This window comes from Tamandua tetradactyla, chromosome 10 (genome assembly GCF_023851605.1).
Source record: "Tamandua tetradactyla isolate mTamTet1 chromosome 10, mTamTet1.pri, whole genome shotgun sequence".
NCBI classification, from domain to species: Eukaryota; Metazoa; Chordata; class Mammalia; order Pilosa; family Myrmecophagidae; genus Tamandua; species Tamandua tetradactyla.
In genome coordinates, this window is record NC_135336.1 from 25,878,796 (window position 1) to 25,901,553 (window position 22,758).

General features: G+C 36.1%; 1 protein-coding gene across 5 annotated transcripts in view; it reads left to right on the forward strand.

Annotated features, from left to right (window-relative positions):
• Nucleotides 1-22,758, forward strand: part of GSK3B (glycogen synthase kinase 3 beta) — a 283,540-nt gene that overhangs the window by 71,568 nt on the left and 189,214 nt on the right. For all 5 annotated transcript variants that reach the window (XM_077118222.1, XM_077118221.1, XM_077118224.1 and 2 more), the window contains one exon: nt 12,404-12,597. In XM_077118222.1, coding sequence (XP_076974337.1) covers nt 12,404-12,597 — 194 coding nt within the window. The remainder of the gene's footprint in view (nt 1-12,403; nt 12,598-22,758) is intronic.

The window sequence follows — 22,758 nt, forward strand, 5'->3', positions numbered from 1 at the left end:
AACATCTTTGGGAGTGGGGCCTGACAATTTACAGCTCAGATTAGATTCAAATAGGTTTTTAGAAAATATATCTAAGGTTTATTTTACTAAGAGGTAAGATGTGAAGGGGGCGTCTGAAAATTTGGAGAACTGGTATGTATGTGTTGGCTTGCAGTAGGGTTTGTTTGTATGTAAAGCATAATACTGTTGTAAATACAAATGGTGGGGATATCTGAGTTGTTGGGGGCAGAATGCTTTTTTGGAAATGCTTCCCCGGTGGCTCTGGGACAACAAGTTGGGCGGCAGTCTGGGAATCACCATTGTGCAGTTGTGCTAGTCAGAACTTCCCACCACAGTTGCCGCTGGAGCCTTGGCTTTTATGCTGTCCCGACAGTTCTCTGCACCCATAGCTCCCCATGCCAGCTTGGGTCTGGGCCTAGTGCATGCCTGATGTGGGAGACTGGGGCTTTTGAGTATATAAGTCAACCTATGGGCACACCTCAAAAAGGGAGGCAGAGGTTGGGGACAGTCGAGCCCGAGGGGTCTGCCAGGGTCACCCTTCTCTCCCTCCCCTGTTCACCCTTGATGAAGGTGCTGATAGACCTAGTGCAGGTTCTGTGACCTAAGAGTGTTGGCTATGACTTTGACCCAGGAAGAGTGAAGGTAGCTGGACCTAACCCAGAGGACCCTGTACCAGGAGGTGATGATGGAAAACTGTGGACTCCTTTTCTCACTGGGATGTCCTGTTTCTAAACCTGAGCTTATCTACCAGCTGGAGCTGTGGACAGTGAAGAAAGACCTCACCCTAAGCACCTGTCCCGGTATTGGCGACCTTTGAGGATGTAGCAATGACCTTCACTTCAGAGGAGTGGGGACCCAGTAACACGAAGTGATGCCGGAGACTTGTGCGTTCCTGGTCTCCCTGGAATGTCTTGTTCCTACACCTGAATGATTTGTGAGCTGGATCAAAAGAAGAAATACAGTGAAGAAAGATCTCTCTCAAAACACCTGTGCAGGTAACTGCAAAACCCAAAATGATAAAACAAACAAGCTCACCTGGCCTTGTTTGAGGAAGTCTTAATTCCAGGAACTACTGGCACAGGCTGTCTCAAGGGACTGTAGGTTGGAGTGAGCCATGGATTAAGAGGCACCATCAAAAATTCAGGAAGAGAATTTGAGGCCAGGGATAGATTCCTAGAAAGAGGCACTCCCTGAGAATATACTAAACTTGATGGTAAATGGACAGATGAAACTGTGTGCTTAAGAATTGTACAGGAGCAAGTCTCTCCAGGACATGCTATTCATGGATATGACTCGGGTGGATCAGGTGAAGATTTTGTTCATGAATGGAAAAGATCTGTATGAATGCAAGGATTGGTTGAAACAATTGAGCAGAAATTGCTCCCTCATTCAACATGAGCAGATTCACACTGGCATCAAGCACTATGAATGCAGTGTGGGAAAATCTTTAGCAAGAGCATGCACTTCTTTCAGCACCATATCATCTATGCTGGGGAAAAGCTCTGTAAGTGCGTTGAGGGTGAGAAGGCTTTAAACTGCAGTCCACATCTTCCGTGGTCCCAGTGGATTCACAATGGGGTGAAACCCTATGAATGCATCCCATGTGAGGAAAGCCTTTTGCCAGAGCACCAATCTCATTCAACACTCCATCACCCCCACTGGAGAGAAGCCCTATGAGTGCAGTCAATGTGGAAGGACATTTAGATGCAGCTTATCCCTTACTCAGCATCAGAGGATTTGTATTGGGAGAAACCATATCAATGTAACAGATGTGGGAAGACTTTTCCCAAATAGGCAGATTTCAGTCAATGTCCACAAACTCCTGTCAAGAAAAGACTTTTTGAATAAGGAAAATCTTTGGCCACAGGAAATATCTTACTTAGCATCTGATCATTCACATGAAAGAAAACCCCACAAGTTTCATTGCTGTGAAAAAAGTGTTCTTTTTCATCACTTGTCATCTAAAGAGTCATATTAGAAATTGACCCTGCCTAGAGCCTTATTGTATTTGTGAGAATTCATCCAAGTGGGAGACCCAGTGGTTATTGTGTACTTAGAAATACCATCAGCTTTATATTTCTGCTTAGTTTACTCTGCAAAGTTATCTCAGGAGTACTATTTTCAAAGAAAAATTGTAGAAAAGAGAAAGAGATTTAAATACTGCTTCTTTCAGATCTTGCTGCCAAGTCTGTGCCAATTTCTCATCCTTTTCTTATTTTTTTGGTGAGAGAGGGGAAGTGTTTCAGAGGTAAAGTGACTTTATCCCCTTTATTTATCTTGTATATATGTTCCCTCTTATTTAGTACCAGGAGAGTTAGGCAGTTGAAGGTGGATCCAAAAACACTTCTTGAAAGCTTCCTTTATTTCACAACCTTGTGTTCACCCTTGAGGGACATATATCTTTCTGAGAAATGCGAACGCTTAAGTCATAAAGTACTTTTTTTTTTCGCATGGGCAGACACAGGTGAGAACTCTGCCACCGAGCCACTGACGCACTGCCCTTCATGAAGTACTTTTATATTTAATGAGATATTTATGAATGAGCACATTTTACTGCCACTTAAGCCTATTTAAAATAAAGTCTTTGATTTTTAAAATCAAACCTTTTTATTTTAAAAACCAAAACTTTTTTATCGGTTTGTAATTGCTAACCCTCCCATTTTTTTCTTGATTCCAGTCTGCTCGTTTATTTTTTTATTTATTTTCTCTGTGATATGGGGGTGATGATGTAGCTGTGTGACCATCTCAACTGAGTCTTAATTCTTTCTTCTCTATGAGATTTTTCAACTTCTTTAATCCTTTGTAGAGGCTTCTCCAAGTCTACCTCAACAGTTTCCTAGGGGTTGAATTAGGGCTAGAACAAAATAAAACATAACGAAGTTAAAGAATAATTGCAATGTCAGAGAAATAATCACAGAGAATGAATCTAATTTTTTTTTAAACTTTTTATTGCATAATGTAACATATATACAAAACAAAGAAAGAAAAAAGCAATAATTTTCAGAGTACTCTTTGACAAGTAGTTACAGGACAGATCACAGAGTTTGTCATGGGCTACCATACCATCCTCTCAGATTTTTCCTTCTAGCTACTCCAGAATATTGGAGGCTGGAAGGAATAAATATTTTTTTATCATCACAATTGACTTGTTTTCATGAAATATAACCTATATATAAAAACAAATAAATTTCAAAGCATAGGGCAACAATTAGTTGTAGAACAGATTTCAGAATTTGGTATGGGTTACAATTCCACAATTGTGGGTTTTCACTTCTAGTTGCTCTAAGATACTGGAGACTAAAAGAAATATCAGTTGAATGATTCAGCAATCATATTCATTTGTTAAACTCTACTTTCTCTGTATAACTGCATCATCACCTTTGATCCTTCTGTCCTACTTGCTAGGGATATCTGGGCTATGGCCATTCTAACTTTTTCATGTTGGAAGTGCTGTCAGTAATATGGGGTAGGGAAGTGAAACTATCTGATGTTCTGGAAAGGCTGGCCCCTCTAGGTTTCAGGACTTATCTGGTCCAGGGGCCACCCATCTATAAGTTGTAGATTTCTGGAAAGTTATCCTAGTGCATGGAAACTTTGTAGAATCTTGTATATTGCCTTAGGATTGGCAGGAATCTTTTGGTTGGGGTTTGGCCAATTATGATAGGTAGCAATGTCTAACTGAGGTTTGTGTAAGAGGGACCTCCAGAGTAGCCTCTTGACTCTATTTGAACTCTCTCTGCCACTGATACTTTATTCGTTACCCTTCTTTCCCCCCAGTTTTGGAATTGTTGATCCTGTGGTCCAAGGGCCAGACTCAACCCTGGGAGTCATTTCTCATGCCGCCAGGGAGACTTTCAACCCTGGATGTCATATCTCATGGAGGGGGGAAGGCACTGATTTTACTTACAGAGTTGAGCTTAGAGAGAGTGAGGCCACATCTGAGCAACAAAAGAGGTCCTCCAGAAGTAAGTCTTAGGCATACCTGTAGGTAGGCTAAGCTTCTCCGCTACTTATGTAAACTTCACAAGAGTAAGCCTCAATATCAAGAAATTAGCCTATTGATTTGGGTGTCACTAATGTTTGACACAGTATCAGGAGATTCCTTGGTGGTAAAGTTTAATAGTTCCATATTTTTTCTCCCATTCCTCAAGGTACTTTGCTAATGCTTGTTGATCATCTGCTTACTATATTCTAGGACGTATCCAGGCATTGCATTAAACTATACAGAATTAAAGGCCCTCATTCTTATTCTGGGCTCCCTGTGTTTCAGTTGTTTAGTTCAATCCAGACAGGTTGAGGTTATATTATGTGCTATAGAAAATTTAGGTTCCAGACGAAATAAACCTTTCTTCCTTTGGTATTAAAGAGTATCTGAGATTCTAAAATACCGATATTGTCTTCCTTAGCCATGTGTTCTGAATTACTTTAACTGCAACCTGATTGGCTTCATTCTTGTCTCTAGATACCAGGTTACAGATAGGTAAAACAGCCTGTCAAAATCCAGAGATAATAATTACCACTCTGGACTAAATATGTCTGTGATAAGAGCTTAAAATTTAGGCCCCTGTTCTCTTATAAACATTTTCTAAAGGACACCATACAGCAATTGTTCTTTCGTTCCTGGCTATTTTGCTTTACCACATGTCCCACAGGTTCATTTCACATCATTGCATGGCTCATTACTTCATTCCTTTTTTGTAGCAGCACAATATTTGATTATTTTTATACACCTCATACGCCAGTCTACTTCTCATGGCATCCTTTAGCCATTGGCATTCAGTGGGCATCATGTATAGTGCCCAAAGTTCACAGCCCATCAGTACTCCCAATTTTAGGTAATTTCATTGTTCCCAAGAGAAAGATAACCAATAAACACACCCTCAACAAATAGGAAATTGAATCCTCCCCTTAACTCTTGTCCCTCCTTTCATTATTTTCCCCTGCTGTTGCTGTGGTACTCTTGATGTTTTCTTGTTAAATACAGCCTATAGCATGCAATAGCAGTATTTCTCCTGTACCCTGGACTTAAACACTCTTTGTACATGAATCATACCTTTGAAGTGGTTCTTGCAAGAATTTATTTATATTGCCAGTATTAATCAATGGGACACATAGTTCTATACAACCCTTTCAATCTTGTTCACCTTCCATATGATAATATTACTTATAGAGCAACTAGAGAACGGCCTTCACATCTATCTATTACTTTACATTCGAGTTTAGCCTCATTGGCCATGTGTTCACCCATCTCTAGCTTCTATGTATCTCTAAGTCCCCTATATTCTGTATTATAAGTTTCTCATTTTACCTTTACCATGCTCATAAAATTGGAGTCGTACACTGGTGTAGTTTGCTTGCTGCCAGAATGCCCCCAAATGGATGGAGACATGTCATCAACTAATCCAGCTTAACAACCACTCTTGATTAAATCACATCTCCAGGAAAATGATCTGATTACAGTTTCAAACATACAGTACTGAATAGGAATTAGAAGAAGCGGTTGACTTTACAAAATGGGATTAGGATTAAAACATGGCTTTTCTGGGGTCCATACATCATTTCAAACCAGCACATACGCTATATATCCTTTTATGTCTGGTTTATTTCACTCATCATTGTGTCCTCAAGGCTCATCCATCTTGTCATATGCTTCAGGATGCCATTTTTGTCTTACTGCTGCTTAATATTCCATCGTATGTATATACCACATTTTGTTAATCCACCCATCTGTTGATGGGCATTTAAATTGTTTCCATCTTTTGGCGATTGTGAATAATGCTGCTGTGAACATTGATGTGGAAATGTCTGTGTCAGTGCTTTCAACTCTTCTGGATATATACCAAGTAGTGCTATTGCTGGGTCATAGGGGAACTCGATATTTAGTTTCCTAAGGGACTGCCAAACTATCTTCCATAGTAGTTGTGCCATTATACATTTCCACCAGCAGTGAATAAGTGTCGCAATTTCTCTAAATCCTTTCCAACATTTATAGTTTCCTGTTTGTTTAATGGCAGCCATTCTTACATGTGTGAGGTAGTATCTCATTGTAGTCTTGATCTGCATTTCCCCACCTAATGAAAATGAGCATCTCTTCATGTGCTTTTCAGCCATCTGTATTTGCTCTTCAGAAAAATGTCTATTCATATCTTTAGCCCACTTTATAATTGTGTTGCTTGTTCTTTTGTTGTTGGGTTGTATTTCTTTGTATATACAGGAAATCAAAGCTTTGTCCAATGTGTGATTTCCAGATATTTTCTCTGCCTTGGCTGTCTCTACCTTTTTGAGAAAGTCTTGAGGCACAAAAGCTTTTGATTTTGAGGAATTCCCATTTTTTTCTTTTGTTGCTTATGCTTTGGGTGAAAAGTTTAGGAGGCTACCTCCTCTTACTAAGTCTTGAAGATGTTTCCCTACATTTTCTTCTAGAAGCTTTATGATGCTAGTTGTTATACTTAGGTGTTTGATCCACTTTGAGTTAATTTTTGTGTAGGGTATAAGATAGGCATCCTCTTTCGTTCTTTTGGCTATTGATATACAGTTCTCTCGTGCCCATTTATTGAAAAGACTATTTTGTCCCAGTTCAGTGGATTTGGGGGACTAGTCAAAAATCAGTTGTCCATAGATTTGATGGTCTGTTTCTGTGCTCTGAATTCAATTCCATTCATCAGTACTTCTTTGTGCTAGTACCATGCTGTTTTGACCACTGTCAATTTATAATAAAGTGTTTATAATAAGTTGTCAATTTATAATAATAAGGCTTTATAGTAAGTTTTAAAGTCAGAAAGTATTAATCCTTGCACTTTGTTCCTCTTTTTTTTTTAGGATGTTGTTAGCTATTCGGGTCTCTTACCCTTCCAGATGGATTTAGTAACTAGCTTTTCCAAGTCTTCAGAGTAGGTTTTTTGAATTTTGTTTGGTACTGCTTTGAATCTATAGATCAACTTGGGTAGAATTGACATCTTAACTATACTTAACCTTCCTAACCTTGAGCAGGAAATGTCCTTCCACCTATATAGATCTTCTTTGATTTCTTTTAGTGATCTTATGTAGCTTTCTGTGTACAAAACCTTTACATCCCTAGTTAAGTTCATTCCTAAGTGTTTGATTCTTTTAGTTACTATTTTGCATGGATAGTTTCCTTAATTCACTCCTCACTTAGGTTGCTTGTGTATAGAAACATTACTGATCTTTGCACATTAATTTTATATCTTGCCACCTTGCTGAATTTATTAGCTCAGGTAACTTTGTTGTAGATTTCCCAGGATTTTCCAAGTTTAGTATTATGTCAGCTGCAAATAATGAGAGTTTTACTTCTTCCTTTCCAATTTGGATGCCTTTTTAGTTCTTTGTCCTGCCTGATTGTTCTCGCTTGAACTTCTAGTACAGTGTTGAATAATAGTGATGACAGAGGACATCCTTGTTTCATTCGTGATCTTTGGGGGAAAACTTTCAGCCTTTCAACATTGAGTATGATGCTGGCTATTGGTTTTTCGTATATGCCCTTTATTATATTGAGGAAGTTTACCTTTGTTTCTTATCTTTTGATGTATTTTTATCAGAAAAGGATGTGAAATTTTGTCAAATGCTTTTCCAGCATCAATTGGGATGATCACGTGAGTTTTCTGTTTTAGTTTGTTAATGTGCTCAATTATATTAATTGATTTTCTTGTGTTGAACTATCCTTGCATTCCTGGTATAAACTTCACTTGGTTGTGGTGTATCATTCTTTTAATGTGTTGTTGGATTTGATTTGCTAGTATTTTGTTGAGACTTTGTGCATCTTTGTTCATTAGGGGATTGGCCTGTAGTTTTCCTTGTAGCATCTTTACCCAGTTTTTGTATTAAAATGATATTAGCTTCATAAAATGAGTTAGGTAGTATTCTTTTTTCTTCAGTATTTTGGAAAAGTTTCATCAGGATTGAAATGTTTAATAAACTATTCACCAGTGATGCCATCTGGCCTTGGGCTTTTCTTAGTAGGAAGGTTTTTGATGACTCATTGAATCTTTTGATTGGTTTGTTGAAATCTTCTATTTCTTCCTGAATCATTGTAGCTTGTTTCCAGGAATTTGTTCATTTCATCTAGATTGTTGATTTCCTTTATTACTTCAGAATCTGTGGTAACGCACCCCTTCTCATTTCTGATTTTATTTGCATCCTCTCTCTTTTTTTCTTTGTCATTCTTGCTAGTGGCCCATCAATTTTACTGATTTTCTCAAAGAATCAACTTTGGTTTGTTGAATTCTTTCTGGTGTTTTGTTCATTAAACTCTGGTTTAATCTTCATTATTTCTCTTCTTCTGTTTGCTTTGGGGTTTGCTGTTCTTTCTCAAGTTCCTCCACGTGAGCAGTTAAATCCTCAATTTTTACTCTTCTTGTTTTTTATAGGTATTTAGGGAAATAAATTTCCCTCTCAGCATAGCCTTTGCTGCATCCCATATTTTCTGTTTTGTTGTATTCTCATTTTCATTCCTCTCCAGATAGCTACTGATTTCTCTAACAATTTCTTCTTTGATCCACTGGTTGTTTAGGATTGTGTTATTTCATCTCCATATATTTGTGAACATTCTTGTTCTTTGGTGGTAATTCATATTCAGCTTTCTTCCATTGTGATCAGAGAAAGTGCTTTGAATAATTTCAGTGTTTTTAAATTTATAAAGACTTGCGTTGTTGTGCCTTGGCATATGATCTATCCTGGAGAATGTTCCAACAAACGCTAGAGAGGAATGTGTATCAGCTAGTCTAATTCGTTTATCAAGTTTAACTTCTCACTTTCATTTTTGGTCTTCTGTCTGGTTGTTCTGTCTGTAGAGGACAGTGGTATATTGAAGTCTCCCACTATTATTGTTGAAACATTTTTTGTTCTCTTCAGTTTTACCCATGCCTTCTCATGTACTTTGGAGCTCCTTGCTTAGGAGCAAAAACATTTATGATTGTTATTTCTTCTTGGTAATAGTCCCTTTTATTAATATATAATGTCCTTCTTTGTGTCTTGTGATGTCTTTACATTTTAAGTCAATTTTGTCAGATGTTAGTATTGCTACTTCTGCTTTATTTTGGTTACAGCTTGTGTGGAACATCTTTTTTCCATTCTTTCTCTTTCAATCTATTTGTACCCTTGTTTTTAAGATGAGTCTCTTGTATGCAGCATAAATCTGGATTATATTACTTAATCCATTCTCCCAATCTGTATCTTTTAATTGATAAGTTTAGTCTGTTAACATTCAGAGTTATTACTGTATTACTGTAAAGGTGTTTCTTGAATTCACCATCTTATCCTTTGAATTTTATTTATCAGATCTATATGTTCTTTTCCCTCTTTTACTTTTTATCCTTTAGATTATCCTCACTAGTACTCTTCAATTCTGTGCCCTCTTCCAGTCTTTTTTTTTCAACTGACAGAACTTCCTTTAGTATTTCTTTTAAGGCCAGTGTCTTGTTGACAGATTCATTCAGAATTTGTTTGTCCCTCAGTTTTGAAGGATAGTTTGGCTGGGTACAGAATTCTTGGCTGGAAGTCTCTCTTTCAGGATCTTAAATATATCATACCACTGCCTGCTTGCCTCCATAGTGCCAGTTGAGTAGTCTGAAATCAGCCTTATGTGATTACCCTTGTATGTAGTAGATTGTTTTCCTCTTGCCGCTTTCAGGATTTTCTACTTCTTTTCAACATTTGACAGAGTGATTAGTATCTGTCTTGGGGAAGGTCTGTTTGGATTTATTCTATTTGGAGTTCGTTGCGCTTCTTTGTCTTACATATTTGTGTTGTTAATAAGGGTTGGGATGTTTTCTCCCATTATATCCTCAACTGATCTTCCTAGCCCTTTCTTTTCTTCTTCCGGGACACCAGTAATTCCTATATTTGTGCAAATTGTGTTTTCTGTCATTTCCTTGAGATCCATTGCCTTTTCTATTTTGAGTGTTCAAAATCAGTTGTCCTGTCCTTTAGTTTGCTTATTCTTTATTCTGCCTCTTCACATCTGCTGTTGGGTGTCTCTAGTATGTTTTTTATTTGTCCTGCAGTGTCTTTAATCTTTGTGATATCTGCTATTTTTCTATTTATTCTTTTAAATTCCTCTTTATGCTCTTCTCATGTCTTCCTAATCTCCTTTATGTCATTAACCACCCCATTTATTTTATTTAGTAGAGATAGATGAACATCTTTAATTAGTTTTTCCAACGTCTGTGTCTCCTCTGGTGTTTAATTTGGTCATTAGTCTGGGCTATATCTGTCTTCCTCTTGATATGCTTAGTGATCTTCAAGGTGGTATTCTTGGCTTGTAAGTATCTTGCTTGGTTTACTTTGGAAGTTGATTTCCTTCAGTAGTTTAAAGTCCTGTATTTGTGGGATGGATGTGGAGCAGGATGCAGGGCACAGAATGGGGCACAACAATGCGGTGATGCATTGCAGTGCAGGTGTAGGCACAGTTTGGGGGTGCTACGCTGGTGCTTGTGAACCTGGGTGTCCATTGGCAGGGAGGATGTGGCTGTGCGGGAGGAATCTTATTTTTAACTTTATAAAACTTTACATGAAGCCTGTGCTCACATGTGATGGAAATTTTCTCAAGCAAACCTGCATATGTGCATTTATACATATATGTACTCTTTGTATATGTACAGTATAGTACATATATTGTATATATATGGCCAATATATATATAGACAACTTGCATCTCTGTGTGTGCATATATATATGTATAGTATGTAGTGTGCATTTCACAATTATCACCATGGACTCAGTCCTATGATACCCTCTTCGGTTTGGGAATCTTGAAATTCTTCTTTGGTATAGTCTTTGCACCTGGTTTTTTGAGCTATGTAATAGTATTACATTAAAAGGTATATTTTAATAGAGGCAAAAAAAATGGATATGCTGACAAGATTTGAGCTTTTCTTTCTATAAATGGCTTTAGATTTGTGTAAATAAAATGTCTGGGTGTTCTACCTTGGAAATAAGGTTATACATGTTCAAGATAACTGACCAGGATGTAATATAGGCTGGCTGTAATTCAGCTAGCTACTTTATGTAGGAATTATTCATTACTTTTGCATCTGTCATGAAGGCTGTGTTATAAGCAAGAGAGTTAATTTGTCATAGGTAGTGTTTGTTGTGCTACTTCTGTGAACATAAATAGATAAGAATATTGTGTGTGTCACCAACATTTGGCTATTCATATATCCAGCAGTTTATACTTGGTAGAGGAAAAATACCCAAACCATTGGAAAATTACTTTATGTTTTTGATCTTTTTATGATAGAGGTACAAATGAATACATTATAATCTTGGCACTTAGAGTTATGTTATGTCATTGTAGCACCTTTTTATTAGGTTAGTATGAAATCAGTTTAAGCACCTTTTTATTAGGTTAGTATGAAATCAGTTTAAGAGGCTAACAGAAAAACAGTTCGGTTCAGTCAGTTTGTAGGCCTTACGTTAGGACAACTGATTGTCCTGAGAATCAGTTTTACATTTGTTGGGAAAGAGAGAAGTGGAAGTTATAATTGCTCCTTCAAGATGATTGTAGTTTTTAGAATCAGTGTATATCCTAACATCATTAAAGAACAATTTAAAGCTCTTTAAAATCAGGTGCTAGGGTAATACAGTTTGAAATAGTTTCAGAATTCAGAGAACAAGAAGATGATTGTGGACTGTGCCTAGCCAGGTGGCTATTGAGCTTGAATTGTAGAGAGTGTAATCTTTGGATTGTTCCTGTGGGCGAGGGCAGGTAAAGAGAGGGCCATGAGTGACCAGAGACCCCAGAGCCAGTTGTAAATGGGGCTCAGCTCAGAATGAGTTTTTTTTTTTTTTTTTTTAATTTCACATCCCCTATTCTCAAATTAACACTTTCTCCTCATCTGACCTTTATCTGGGAAGAATTCCACTATTTTGTTAGAAATAAGTAAGATATGGAGAAGCAAAAGAACCTTATCTTCCAAAGGATGAGTGGTTTGAATAGGGTTGGTATGTTTAGATGTTTTCATTTATACACTTTTTATTTACAAGTAAAATAAGGACACCTTGAAGAAGGACCTTTAGAGTTGACAGGTAGTAGTCACACCCTGATGGGCTCACCATTTGGTATTTGACCTTGGACAAATTTACCTTTTCTCATTACCTTTAATATGGGAACAATACTATCTACTTAATAGGGTTGTTGTTTTCATTAAATGAAGTCATACATATAAACTGGTAAGCGTGGTGCCTGGTCTGTAGAATAACTGAATAAATAAATGATAAATAAATTATGGTTAAAATATAATATAATTGAAACAGTTCCATATGATGAACTAAGACAAGCATTTGAAAATAGTTTGTAGTGAAGAATATAGTTCCTTTAGTATGTTTTGGCAACTTTCTTGGTTTAATTCTTTACAGTTCTCATTTTTAAATCCTTTCCTTCTTTCAGGAGACAAAGATGGCAGCAAGGTAACCACAGTGGTGGCAACTCCTGGGCAGGGTCCAGACAGGCCACAAGAAGTCAGCTATACAGACACGAAAGTGATTGGAAATGGGTCGTTTGGTGTGGTATATCAAGCCAAACTTTGTGATTCAGGAGAATTGGTTGCTATCAAGAAAGTATTGCAGGACAAGAGATTTAAGGTAAAACCTCCATTACTTCATGTTTGTTGCTGTTTTAATACATCCAAATGATTGTTTTTTTTCAGTTACTTTTTGATTTAAAGTTCATTTGTTGTACAGAATTTTATTAAGTTCAACTACTGTAGCAACTTTATTTTTAGTCAGTGTATTTTGCAGAGATAAAATTTACTATAGACAGCAATATTATTTTTGAAACCACTGCTTTGAATGAGAGTTTGTATGTAATGCTTTGAAAGATAGGTTAAAATTTCTTAATACTTTAAAAAAGTAGCCTTTTCCTACTTTGTGCTTCATTGGACTAGGTAGGGAAATATTGCCTGTAGCATATGAGCATTTAGTATAGTTGACTGTGCTTCCTTTCTTGAAATATTTCCTTTGAATGTGTGATATAACACCATCTTTTTTTTTTTTTATTCATAACTCTGACCCTTCTTTGCTACCTTCTCTTGTTTCTTCTGCCCTTTTAAAGCTCAGTGATCCCCAAACTTCAGTTCTTGCCACTTATTTTCATTCCTTACACCATTTCCTTAGGAGATGCTGTACATGGAATTTCATGTGTCAGATCTATGTTGTGGGTAGTTGAGAGAGCTGGCAGGCCTGGGTTCTAATTAAAGCTCTGCCATTATTAACAAGCCATGCAGTCCTAGGTATGATATTAGACTTCAGCTTGTTTTCTTATCTTTAAGATCCCATCTATTTATTCCCTTCTCTGTTCCTACCACCCTGCAGCAATTATTGAGAACCTCTCATGTGCCAGAAACTATGCTAAATATTAAGGTATATAAAAATAAATAAGAAATTGTCACTGCTCTGAATCAGCACAAGTCTGGTTCTAGAGTTCTGAAGAGTTAATATATATGTATTTTTAAATTCTAAAGTTTTTGTTTCCTATTTACTTCTGTCTCACACACTTGTCCAATGTTGCCGTATGTTCAGTGGATCTTGATATCTGAGTGTTGGGTTGTTATCTTGCATTGGCAAGGTTTCTTATCTGACCCTGACTTAACTTTTAAGACCCAGTGGAAATAGAAATACTACCTGTTGATTGAAACCTTTGGATATGCCTTTCCTTTTTTTTTATTTTTTAAAAACATACTTTATTGTGAAATATAATATATATACAAAAAGCAAAAAACTGTGAAGTACATTTTAACAAGAAGTTATAGAACAGATTTCAGAGTTTAATATGGGTTATGGTTCCACAATTTCAGGTTTTTCCTTCTAGCTTCTACAAGACACTGGAGACTAAAAGATATCACTATAGTAATTCAGCAGCCATACTCATTTATTAAATCCTGTCTTCTCTGTTAAAATTCCTCCTTCTCCTTTGATCCTTCTCCCAATCAATAGGGGTACTTAGTCAATGCTTATTCTAACATTTTTCCTTATAAAGGGGTATCAATAATATGGATAGAGGGATGGAACCAATTAATGTTCTTATAGAGATTGGCCACTCTGTGTCTCAGGGCATTTCTGGCCTGGAAGCCATCTGGAGGTTGTAGGTTTCTGGAAAGTAATCTTAGTGTGTAAAACTTCTGTAGAATCTCAGAGCCCTAGGTGTACTTTAGGGCTAACAGGTATGGTTTTGTTTGGCTTTTGGTAAACCATGATAAGTAACAACGTCTACCTTAAGCTTATCTAAGAATAGCCTCCAGAATAGCCTCCTGATTCTATTTGAACTCTCTTAGCCACTGATACCTTATTTTGTTACAGTTCTTTCCCCCCTTTTGGTCAGGAAACTGTCGTTGACTCCATGGTGCCAGAACCAGGCTTATGCCTTGGAGTCCTGTCCCACATTGCCAGGGAGACTTTCACCTCTGGATGTCATGTCCCATGTAGGGAGAAGGGTAAGGATTTTTCTTGCAGAGTTTGTCTTAGAAGAATGAGGCCACATCTGAGCAACAAAAGAGGTTTTCTGGAAGTAACTCTTAGGCATAAACCATAGGTAGACTTAACTCTCACTACAGAAATAAGCTTCATAAGAGCAAGCCTCAAGATCAGGGGCTTTTATGCCTTTCCTTTTAATGGTTTTATCAGTCACCCTCTCATTCAGACTATTCCTCACTCATTCTGCATATCTAGTTATTATCAGACTTGTTGAACTATCCCTCAGTTTACTTAATTCCATTTGCATGACCCTTGTTTCCAAATAAGGTCACATTCTGAGGTACTGAGTGTTTGGACCTCACCATATTTTTTTTAGTAGGGTAGGGTGGGGGTGGGGTGGTGGTGGGTCATAATAGCCTCCTGCATTTATTCAATTACTTTATTATCCCCATTCTCCTCCTGTCTACATCCTATGCATATTTAAAGACCCAGGTCAAAATTTTCCTTAATGAAATTCCCCAGATGATTCCGGCCATGTAGGTCTTTCTGTTCTAAATTCTAAATATTTTTTCATGACAAGACTGTTTTATTATGTTTGTCTCCTGGAAATCCATATATTTAACTTTTTTTTGGATTAATAGTTAGTGATAATAGCCAAAACTTATCAAATTCTTATTATATGCTAGACAGTCTACTAGGTTTTTATATGAATAGTTCCAGATTCTGCCATAACATCAAACCTAACTCTTTCTCTATTAACATTTAAGGCACATCTTCTCCTTTCTTCTTCTCGAGAGATCGATTTACCTCAGCTTCCACTGGTTTCATTATATAGTCTATCTTATGGATATACCCTTTGAGTCATTATCCAATTGATAGCTATTGAGTTTTTTTTCTTCCATAACAAAGAATACATATATGTGCTTTCAGGGTGAAAGGGTTGTAGAGCCTTTTAAGTTTTTATACAAACTGCCTTCTAGTTAGATTTTATCAGTTAATTATTCGTATATGAGACTACCCATTTCTGGTATAACCCCTGGATATTAGTAGTAGTTTCGTTTTTCAGTTCTGTAGGTGAAAAAATTTCATTTTAAATTTGCAATGTCATTTCATATGCCTTTGACCATACATGTTTCTTTTCTATATTGCCTGTTTCTATTGTTTTTACCCTTATTATGGTGTGTGTCTCTTATTCATTTGTTAGGACTCTTTCTATGTTAAGGGTTGTATTAGTTATCTATTGCTGTATTACATGTTATACTAGAAAACTTGATGGTGTAAAACAACAGCAAACATTATTTCACTGCTTTGGTGGATCAGGAAATCAGATAATACTTTAGCATCACGGTGTCTCACAAGGCTGCAGTCATGGTGTCAGCTGGGGCTTTGTTCTCCACCAGAGGTAGGTATCTCTGTCAGAGGGAGGTATCAGTTTGTCAGTCTTTTCTTTTAAGGTATCTGAATGTTGAATTATAGTTTGAAAGCCTTTCATTACCCTGTGTCCAGGTTAAAGAGGAATTTACCTTTATTTACTTATAATAATTGTAAGGTCTCACGTTTTACATTTAGATCCCTAATCTGTTTGGAATTTTTCTTTTGTATATAGAGTTTATTCCTGTGCATGTTATGAATTATTGATTTGATTTTACCTTTTCCAAATCATTACTCAGTTGTCCCAATATCAGTTATTAAAAAGTCAGTTTTTGCTGCAGTAATTTGAGATGCTCCTGTTATTACATACTAAATTCTGTATCTTTGTATATTTCTGGATTTTCTAATCTTTTCCACTAGTCCATTTACGTTCATTTACATATTCTTGTGTTACTTCCACACTGTTTTTTTTATTGTTGTTGTTAAGGTTTATTGCATTCTTTGGAATTTATTATTGTGGTAATAATGTATACACATAAAGTAATAATGTGTACACATAAAATCTCCCATTGTCACCACTTTCAAATATACAATTCAGTGGTGTTATTATATTTACAGTATTACCATCACCACCGTTTATTACCACGACTTTTCCATCACCCCAAGCAGAAATTCTGTACCAGTTAAGCAGAAGTACCCTAGTCCCCTTTCCCTACCTCTGATAAGATGCAGTCTACTTTCTGTCTCTATTAATTTGCATACCCTAGTTATTTCATCTAAAAGTATCACACTGTGTTTATTATATAGAGACTTTATGTTTTAATGCTTGATAGGACTAATCTGCCCCTGTAGCCTTTCATTTTAGTGTTTTCCTAGTTATTTTTTGATGTCTACTTTTTCCATATGAACTTTAATATCAGTTTGTCTAACTCTATAAAAAAAAGCCTGTTGGCATTTTTAATTGGAGCTTCATGAAATTTATAAACTAATATAGGGAGAACTGGCATATTTGTGATGTTGAATTATCTAGGAGCAAGAGGTGTCTTTCTATGTAAGTCTACTTTTTGATTTTCAGGACTTTTCCTTGTATAATCATTTGACATTCCTTGTTAAACTTATTTCCAAGTATTTTATTGTTTCAGTTATAATTGAATAGTTTCGTTTTTTTCCCTCATATATGCTAAAAAGTGGCAGGCTACCTTACACTAAGATCACTTGTTTCCATGATATCACATTGCCTTTGTGGTGCTTAAGTTTTCTGTATTCTCTTTAATTGATGTTAAGTGTTTCCAAATAGCTGTAGCCAAGAAGTAAAATTTTGTATATTGACCAGTTTGTTTCTCTTCATTGTCAACTTAAAAATCTGTAGTTTAATATCTGTGATTTGCATTACTCCTGCTTTGGACTACATTGAATAAATACATGTTTTCAGAAAAAGATTGGAATAGGGTCTTCTGGTAGCTTGTGCAATTAAATCAGCCAATTTGCTGAACCTGCTGGTGGCAGTGAGAAGAAATTTGTTTTAGTGGAAGAAATGTGTATGTCCTTCCTTTTTTGAAAAGTTTTGGCAGGACAAATAAATAAATGGAGGAGTGAAGAAAGGGAATAGTAAGAGAGAAAAGAAAAACCAAGAATAATTATTCCTACCATTAGTCACAAAAACTGTATCTAAAACACTGGTATTTTGAAGGAATTTTCAGTATTTATTTCAGTGTGATTTACCTGCAATTTGACTGCCTTTTTTCCCCTGTGGCACATAAACTGTTACATGTTACCTAAGTAAAATTGAACTACCTGACTTGAGCAGTTGGGATGTGCCTGTTCTGTAACAGAAAATGCTTGTTCTGTAATAATAGGACTAATGTCCATCTAAGTGTCTAATGTAGGAGACCTTTGAAATTAGAATAGGGAGAAGATTATCAATCCTGAAAGCTTCTGATGGTTATTGAGGCTGCCTTTTGCAATTTGGAAATGAGTAAGTTGCAGTTTTAATTATTTAGCGATCTGGATTTCATTACCTATTAATTTCAGTTCTCCTTTAAACTAAGTCAGTAGGGTTCAGGTCTCCTGTTTGGTTTCGTTTGTTCTGTGGTTGGAATGTAGAGGTGGGGATGTGAAATGTCACTGTTGTTCTGTTGTGAATAGAGAAGATAGCCCTATTTTTAATATGCACCATTTTGTAAAGTGATGAGAGATGATGTCTGTTTTTGATTCTTCGTTGCATGACTGGTTTCTGTGTGGTACTCTGAAGATAGCTTAGGAGAAAGACAGCCTTGGTCGGCTACTTAGGAATTTTGTAAACTTGAGTGTGTTTGTTAACCATATGAACCTCAGTTTCCGCATCTGTAAAATAGGGATGCCACTATTACACCAATGCCCCAGTCCATGTTTGGCACATAAAAGAACTCAGTAAATATTGTGTTCTTTTTTTGTTTTCTCTTCTTCAATGTTACATGGCTCCAATTAAGCAAATGTATTATGAGAGCATTTCCTGAACTTTAAAACTCCTAAAAATGAAGCTCTGCTGTTAATTATCAGGAGTCTGAACTGCTACAAATTCCTATTCCTTTGGATTTGCTTTCTTTCTTGCTTGCTTCTTTCCCTTCCCTTCTCCTTCCGCTTCCTCTTTCTCTTCTCCTTCAGTTTATTTTACGTCCTCCTGAATTCAGTCCTGTTCTCAGGCACCTAATTATTTGTATTTACATATAATTTTAAATCACTTGTGGAAAATCTCTACGCTTGATAAAACTAGCAGATAACTTGAAAGAAGTGGTAGTCTTTAGTTATACCATATGCAGCCATGTTCTTTGAATTATGGAGTTATGAAGTAGAAGCTAAAAACAACGCTTAACCCCTGTGGAGGAGAAAGGAAAGAACAGTGACAAGTTGCATAGGAAAAGACTTAGATTGTGGTACAGGTATAAGAAAATTTCATCAAAGCTCAAACCAAAGTTACCCATCAGAGGAGTTCATTGCCCCCTGGGAAAAGTCCTCCCTTAAATATACCTGCCTTGCTCAGCAAAGTTTCATGCGAATGAGTTTGAGAACATAGCAGCTAGGGCCATTGGTCAATGGAGTTTCCTGCAGTGGGAGATTGAGAGGTACATTTTCATAGCTGCCATACAGTCTTCTTAAAGATACAGACTATTTAATGCTCTTTTTTACTCTCTGAAGGGAAAGGTGCCAAATATGTATTTTTTAATTGATTCAAATATTCAGAGAGTCTACAAATAATAGATGTAGAAGGATACTATTGACTTTGTTCTTAAAATCGTATATATCATATATAGTTTTATTGCCTCCATTATTTCAGAGAGAAAAAATGGAGGCAAGACATTTGAGATGCTGAATGCCTTCTTAAGTGTTTATATATGGTTTTCAAATTTTTCATACAACTGTGGTAAATTCAAAAGTGTAGTGTTTAGGACTTATAATTACTTTTTAAACTAGTTTCTCTTAAGTCTTTATAATTTTCGTCAGTGATCATTTGCTTGATTTTTTAAAATCTGTAACACTTGTACTGATATATAATTTATGTACCATACATAAAATTCACCTTTTTCAAGTATATAGTTCATTGGTTTTAATATATTCGCATAGTTGTGCAGCCATCACCACTAATTTCACAACATTTTCATCAGCCTAGAAAAACAACCCTGTACCCATTAGTAATCACTCCCCATTCTCCATTAAACCAGGCTTTGACAGTTACTAATCTAATTTCTGTCCCTATTGAATTCCTTGTTCTAGACATTTTGTATAAATGAAGCTATTCAATATGTGGCCCTTTTTGTATTTGGCTTCCTTCATTTAGCATGTTTACTGGGTTCATTCATGGTGTGACATGATTTTGGTTCATTCTTTTTGATCACTTAACTCTTTTTTATGGTTGAATGGTAGTCCTTTATATGCACCATTCTTTGTTTATTCATTCTATGTTTATCCATTTATCAGTTGATGGAAATTTATTTTTCTTTACTTTATGACTATTGTGAATAATGCTGCTTTGAACATTCTGGTACAGGTTTTTGCCAGAGTCCAGAAATAAACTTACATTTATAGCCAATTGATTTGATATAAATTTGTCTTGCCAGTTCTCTTGAGTATATATCTAGGAGTGAAGTTGACTTTGTGGTTAAAGTTTTGAGGAACTGCCAAACTGTTTCCCAAAGAGGTCGCACCATTTTGCAGTTCCACCACTAATGTATGAAGGTTTTAATTTCTCCACATCTTCAACACTTGCTGTTACTGGTCTTCTTGATTGTACCCATTCTTGTTGGTGTGGGAACCACAAGTAGTTATCTCATGTGGTGTTGATTTGCATTTTAATGATCACTAATGATTTTGAGCCTATTTTCATGTGATTATTGGTCATTTGGATAATCTTCTTTGGAGAAATATTTATTCACATACTATGCCCATTTTAATATTTGGGTTATTTCTCTTTTAGTACTGATATGTAATATTTCTTTATATATTCTGGGTACTAGGCCCTTATGATGTGTAAGTATTTCCTCTCCTCTGGATTTATCTTTTTACTTTCTTGATGACATTCTTTAAACAGAAAAGTTTCTGATTTTAATGAAGTCCAATTTATTTTTTCTCTTGTTGCTTTGCTTTTGGTGTTGAATTCATAAAGCTTTGTTTAACTAAAGACCATGAAGATTTACTTTTATGATAATTTCTCCAAAGAGTTTACTAATTTAGCTTATACAGTTATATCTGTGATCCATTTATAATTTCTGTTTGACATCAAGAAGATGTCCATGGGGGTGCATGGGTAGATCAGTGGTACAAATCTTGCCTGCCACATGGGAGACTTGGGTTCAATTCCCTGCCTATGCATTCCCCCAGCCCCCCAGAACAACAAATGGTGCTGGAATAATGGGATACTCACATTGAAAAATGATGAAATGTGATTCCCACCATACGCATACAAAACAAAAAAGAGGTCCCGTGGCATTCTTGTGCATGTGAATATTCACTTGCCTGAGCTCCATTCAAATGCTTTTATTTTCCCATCAGATTGTCTTGGCACCCTGTCAAGTCACTTGGCTATAAACATAGGAGTATTTTCTAGACTCATTTCTAATCTGTTAATCTATACATCTATCCTTATGCTAGTACCACACTATCTTGATTACTGTAGCTTTGTAGTAAGAAGTGAGATCAGGAAGTACGAGTCCTCCAACTTTGTTCTTTTCAAGATTGTTTTAGCTGTTTTTGGTTTCTTGCATTTCCATATGAATTTTAGGATCACCTCATCAATTTCTTCAAAAAGGCAGCTGGAATTTTGATAGGGATTGCATTGAATCAGTAGCTACAAATGGTAAGTACTGCTACTTTACCCCAGTATGAAGCCTTCCAATCTATGAACATGGGATATTTTTCCCATTTATTTAAGTCTTTAATTTCTTTGAACAATGTTTTGTAGTTTTCAATGTATAAGTCTTAAAATCTTTGTTGAAATGTAAAAATTTTGTTAACTTTTTATTCCTAAGTATCTTATTTTTTTTCTTAAAATTCAGTTTTATTCAGATATGTTTACATACCATACAAATCATCCAAAGTATACAATGACTGGTTCACGGTATCATCACATAGTTGTTCATACATACATGATCAATTTTAGAACATTTCGTTATTCCAGAAAAGAAATAAAAAGAAAAAATAAAACCCAAATCCTCCCATACCCCTTATCCACCCTCATTATTGACCTTTAGTATTGCTGTTGTACATTCGTTACAGTTGATGGAAGAGCAGTAAAATATTACTGTTAACTATAGTCCAAGTTTGCAATAGGTATATTTCCCCCATATATCCCTCTATTATTAACTCCTTGTAATAGTGTCATACTTTTGTTCTAGTTCTTGAGAAAACGTCTTAATATTTGTATAGTTAATAACAGACATTGTCTACCATTAGATTCATTGTGCTATACATTTCCATGTTTTAATCTCCGACTTTCCTTCTGGTGACATATGTGACTCTAAACTTCCCCCTTTCCACCACGTTCATACACTATTCAGAACTGTTTTTTATCGTGACATTAACATGCTACTGTCACTTCTGTCCATTTCATAATGTTTTAAGTTAACATAGTTAAACATTCTGTACATACTAAGCAACTACTCCCCATTCTATAGCCTAATTCTATATCCTGGTAACCCATATTCTATATTTTATATCTGTGAGTTTACATATTATGATTAGCTATATCAGTGAGTTCAGATTATCTTTATCCTTTTGTGTCTGACATATTTCACTTAATGTCCTCAAAGGTCGTGCATGTTGGTTGTCATGTGCTTCAGGACTATGTTTCTTTTTACTGCTGGATAATACTCCGTTGTGTGTCTGTTCCACATTTTGTTGATCTGTTCATCTGCTGATGGGCACTTGGGTTGTTTCCATCTTTTGAAAATTATGAATAGTGCCACGGTGAACATTGGTGTGCAGATGTCTGTTTGCATCCCTGCTTTCAGATCTTCTGGGTGTATCCTCAGTAGCACGATTACCGAGTTATAAGGCAAATCTATGCTTAGCTTCCTGAGGAACTTCCATACTGTCCTTCACAGCGGCTGTACCAATTTACATATCCACCAACAGTGAATAAGTGTTCCAGTTTTTCCAAATTCGCTCTAACACTTGTAGTTTTCTGCTTGTTTAATAGTGGCCATTCTCATTGTGATTTTATTTGCACTTCCCTAATAGCTAGTGAAGCTGAGCATCTTTTCATTTTTGTTTACCTTTATATCCATTTTGGAAAAATGTCCTTGTTTTTTGTCCATTTTTAAATTGGATTGTTTTTCTTTTTATAGTTGAGTTGTATGATTTCTTTATATATTCTGGATTCAAACTTAGAGATACGTGGTTTCCAGATATTTTCTTCCATTGAGTTGGCTGCCTTTTCACCCTTTTGACAAAGTCCTTTGAAGCACTGACGTATTCGATTTTGAAGAGTAC